This window comes from Entamoeba histolytica, genomic scaffold (assembly GCF_000208925.1).
Source record: "Entamoeba histolytica HM-1:IMSS scf_1104750518699 genomic scaffold, whole genome shotgun sequence".
NCBI lineage: Eukaryota > Evosea > Mastigamoebida > Endamoebidae > Entamoeba > Entamoeba histolytica.
Window position 1 is genome coordinate 67,611 of NW_001914882.1, and position 4,670 is coordinate 72,280.

A 4,670-nucleotide genomic window follows, 5' to 3' on the forward strand; every position below is an offset into this window, starting at 1 on the left:
CAAAATAATAAAGTAATAAACAGAATGAAATATATTAATAAATGAAATTGAAAATGATTGAACAACTAATTAATAAACTACAATGATAAGAATATGATAAATAAAATAATGAAGAGTATTAATATAAAGAGAAATGAATATAAACAATGAAATTAAAGAAAGAAAAATGGTATATTTATATGAATTAACAAATTAATAATTACATCAAATAATAAATGAAATTATATATTATTTGTAAATATAAAATAACCAGAAATGAAGATATAATAATAAATTATATTGTAAATAAGAAAATACAAATTAAATATGAAATAATAAATGAATAAATGAAGAGAATAACTAAATTAAAAATAAAGAATAAATATAATAAAGAAATGAAGAATAAAACATGAGAATAAAATGAAATTAATTAACAATGAAAATAACAAAAACAAATAAAGAATAGAAAATAGAAAATAATTCATGAATTGAATTATGAAATAATCAATAAAAGTGACTATTTAATAAAAGACAAGATATTTTATATAGAAGATAAAACAAACAAGAATAATAAATGATATGATAATTGTAAATGTAAATTTTGAAAATATAAAACTAGTATTTATTAATAAAATAGAAATAGACAAAATTCACAAAAATAAATTAAGACAAATTAATAGAATAAAATAAAAGTAATTACAATAATAATTACAATAACTTGAATATTCAATATAGAATTGGTAAGAATGTTGAAAAACAAAACATTATAATTGCGTTGGAAATAATAAAATAATGAATAATAACAATGAAAAATTAATGAAATAATGTGGTGAACATAGAAACACTTCATGAATAAGACATGAAATAGAGTGAATGAAATAATTTCAAATAAATAAAATGAAATAGAAGAAACAATATCTACTGAAAGTTAATTTAGTAATTTTTAATTATTGTTCTGTTTTAAAACGTTAATTTGTTAAGAAGTAGATTTGAGGAATGACAAAATTAAAAAATGATTAGACATTATCTGATTGATAGTGTTGTAACAAAAAAAGACAAATACTGAAATGAGAAATAGGGTTGAGATAGGAAATTGTTTGTATGTTGATATAGTTAATTTTTGAGCAAGATTAAACAATAATGATTAAATTGTTGGAAAATAGAAGAAAAATAGAAGAAAATAAAAAAAAAAGAAAAACCAATATATTAAAATTAATATAATAAAATAATAGTAAAAATATAATAAATAAATGAAAGAACTATAAATAAAGTAGAAAATTAGTAAGTGAAATGCCACATCAACAAGGAAAAGGAAAGAAAACAACAAAAAAGAGTAAGAAGATAACAAAGAAAGAAGAAACAGAAGAAGAAAAAATTATTGAATTAAAACCTAAAGAATTAGTAAAGGAAGAAGAAAAAAGTGAATTCTTACAAGCAATTAAAAAAGAAGAAGACGGTAAGACTATAGGAGATATTGATAATGACCATAAATTTTGGAAATATGAACCAGTAACAGGAACAGGTGTTATTGTACCACAAAAATATAATAACCCAATTCAACCAGATATTCCAATTGAAAAAGTACCAAAAGTACCAGCACCATTACCAAATGAAAATATGGAATATTGTATTGTTAATATTGATAATGAAAAAGAAATGGAAGAAGTATATATATTATTAAAAGAAAATTATGTTGAAGATGATGACGCTACACTTAGATTTGATTATCAAAAAGAATTTATAAAATGGTGTTTAAAAGTACCAGGATATTATCCTAGTTGGTTTGTAGGAATTAGACAAAAAGATAGTCATGAACTAATAGGATTTATTACAGGAGTTCCAAGTTCAATAAAAATTTATGACCGTATTGTTGATGTTGCAGAAATTAACTTTTTGTGTGTTAGAAAGGATATGAGAAAATTTAAATTAGCACCACAATTAATTAAAGAAGTTACTCGTCAAGTTCATTTAACAGGACTATTTCAAGCAGTTTATACTTCTGGAACAGAATTACCAAATGTTGTTTGTACTACACAATATTTCCATCGTCCATTAAATCCAAAAAAATTAGATGCTATTGGGTTCTCAACCTGTAATCAAAGACTAACACTTCAAAGAGCATTAAAACTTTATAAATTACCAGAACAACCAAATTCTATTGGGTTCAGACAAATGGAAGAAAAAGATGTTGATATTGTCACAGAAAAACTTAATAGATTTTTACATACTCATTATGACCTTACAGTATTATTTAGTAAAGAAATGGTAGCACATACTTTCCTTAGTAGAGATGGTATTATTAAAAGTTATGTTTTAGAACAAAATGGAGTTATAAAAGCATTTGGAGCATTTTACATATTACCCTCATCTATTCTTAATTCATATGAATATTCAGAGTTATATATTGCTTATCAATATTACTACTTCTATGACAAAGATGTTGATTTTAAACAATTCTTTAAAGATATTTTAATTTGTGCCGTTCAAAACCATTGCGATGTCTTTAATTGTTTAAATATTTCAGAAAATCAACAATATCTTGCTGATTTATTATTTGTTCCTGGTGATGGATATTTGAAATATTATCTTTATAATTGGGCTTGTCCAAAGGTTGAACCAAACAAATTAGCAATTATTTTGCAATAATTTTAAATGACCTTTTTTTTTCTTTAATTTTCTATTTTTTTTTTTCTTATTAAAACTTGTTTAACTTATACTGTAATGAAGTTTATTAACTTTATTAAATTAATTCTTTTGTTCAACATTACCAAAACATGCTTTAACAAAATCTTCTTTTGTCCAATGCTCTTTAATTGGTTCTAAAATTGAATAAATTTTTTCTATTGCCTTTAGTGCTTCTTCTTGTTTTTTTCGAGACTCAACTAACTTGATTCGTGCTTCAGCAACAGAAATGTCTATTGTAGCATCTTTTATTCCTTTCTTTTCTAATTCTTTGGTAATATTCTTTCCTACACCAAGATCAATTTGTTTTGCTACTTCATTTAATATATCTACTTTCTTTTTTGGAGCTTCAGTAATTGCAATTTGATTAAGTTTTTTAGTTTGTTGTAGTAAATATGATATTTTAAGATTTAATTCATCTTCAACATTATTTTCTTTACTCCAAGTTTTAGCTACTTCATATAATAAATGAGTTAGTATTATTATGGATTGTAACCCTTCAATTTCAGGATTGGTATAATCACTGTTTTGATAAGTCTTTTCTTTTTAAAAGTGAAATCTCAAACCTTTTATTTGTCATTGTTACAAAGTTACCTATTTCTCCTATTTTTGAAATTAAATTATCTTTCCCATTTTGAAATTCATCAGTTCCAATTTGTTGTTTTACATTATTAAGTTGGTTAATCATTTCATTTGTCATTGATTTTAATTCTTCACATAATTTCATTGTATCAGTAATCTCAGTAGTCATTTTATAAAATTTAGTTTATTAGTTCCAAAAAAGATTTATTTTTATAAAAATATCCAATTAATTAGATATTAATAGAATTACTTTCTATTCTTCTTGGTTCATTCCAGATTTTTCCTATTCATGAATAATCATCTACATATTCTACAGTTTCTATTTTGTTTTGGTTGAGTTGATGCTTGATTACATTCATCATTTTTTTAATGTTAGTATTTTTAACTTCTTTTATATTGTCAATGTCAATTTTTATTTCTTTATTTAATTTAATGCTTTCTATATTTATTATTCGTTTGTTTCAATTTATTATTAAATTTCTTTTGACATCTCTTAATTTCTCTGTTTTCATTGGCATGTTCTTTATTTCTTTATAACCATTTCATTTCTTCTTTTATTTTCATTCTTACTGTGATATAAATCATTATTCATATCATTTATTAGATTACTTTTATTCTTCTTATTTATTAATTATATTTTATCTTTGTCTTTTATTTTATTAATTTTATATTGTTTCATTGGTGCTTTCCAGTTACTTATTCTCATTATACTTAAATTTAATTCATTTATTGTTATAATGACATTATCATAATTGATATATCTTTCATTCAATATGGTGATTTGTTTTATTTTCAAATTCTCTTTATTTAATTTCACCTGTGTTTCATATAACATTTCCAATATTCTAAAGTAATATCGTTATTTGGGTATATTTCATTATTTGTTTCTTCATTATTATAATTTTCTTGTTAGAATCAAACATGATTTTATTTATATTGATTCTGACTATTTCATCTTTATTAAATTTAATTCTTTCTTTAATCATTGTCATCATATATTTTATGTATTTTATTCTTTCTAGTGTTTTAACTTTTATTCATTCTTCATCATATTCTTTTAATTTCATGATGCACTTTATTCTGTACAATTTCCTTGACTAAATCTTCTATTCTATTTATTTTCTTTATATTTCTTTTATTTCATCAAATTTATCTCTTATTATTTTATTTTGAAGATAGAGGTGCATAACCATTGAAATCCTCTTCATATCATCTTGCAGATCCTGCATTCTGCTTCCTGACCATATCCATCTATTATTAATTTCCATTATTAATCGGTCGGCTTCTTTTCTTTTCCAGTAGTAATTAATGTTTGAACATTTTTCTATTTTCATTTCTTTTATTTTATTGATGAGAGTGTTAAGGTATTCTTCATCAATTTCTGTAGAGTTATTCTTTATTATGATTTTTTTATTATTAAATTACAC

At 22.3% G+C, this 4,670-nt stretch overlaps 3 protein-coding genes across 3 annotated transcripts in view, besides 1 other annotated feature; 2 read left to right on the forward strand and 1 right to left on the reverse strand.

Annotated features, from left to right (window-relative positions):
• Positions 1–8, forward strand: part of EHI_159720 (RhoGAP domain containing protein) — a gene marked incomplete at both ends in the record, with an annotated part of 849 nt that extends 841 nt beyond the window's left edge. The window contains one exon of the mRNA XM_001913480.1: positions 1–8. This exon is cut by the window's left edge and continues 841 nt beyond it. Within this exon, the coding sequence (XP_001913515.1) occupies positions 1–8 (8 nt within the window).
• A 1,261-nt stretch (positions 9–1,269) lies between these two features.
• On the forward strand, positions 1,270–2,625 carry EHI_159730 (glycylpeptide N-tetradecanoyltransferase, putative; the record flags this gene model as incomplete). Its single annotated transcript, XM_648160.2, has 1 exon — positions 1,270–2,625. One exon carries the CDS (start codon positions 1,270–1,272, stop codon positions 2,623–2,625), a length of 1,356 nt encoding a protein of 451 aa, XP_653252.2.
• A 99-nt stretch (positions 2,626–2,724) lies between these two features.
• On the reverse strand, positions 2,725–3,412 carry EHI_159740 (uncharacterized protein; the record flags this gene model as incomplete). Its single annotated transcript, XM_648159.1, has 2 exons — positions 2,725–3,184; positions 3,228–3,412. 2 exons carry the CDS (start codon positions 3,410–3,412, stop codon positions 2,725–2,727), a joined length of 645 nt encoding a protein of 214 aa, XP_653251.1.
• A 510-nt stretch (positions 3,413–3,922) lies between these two features.
• Positions 3,923–4,670: a repeat region.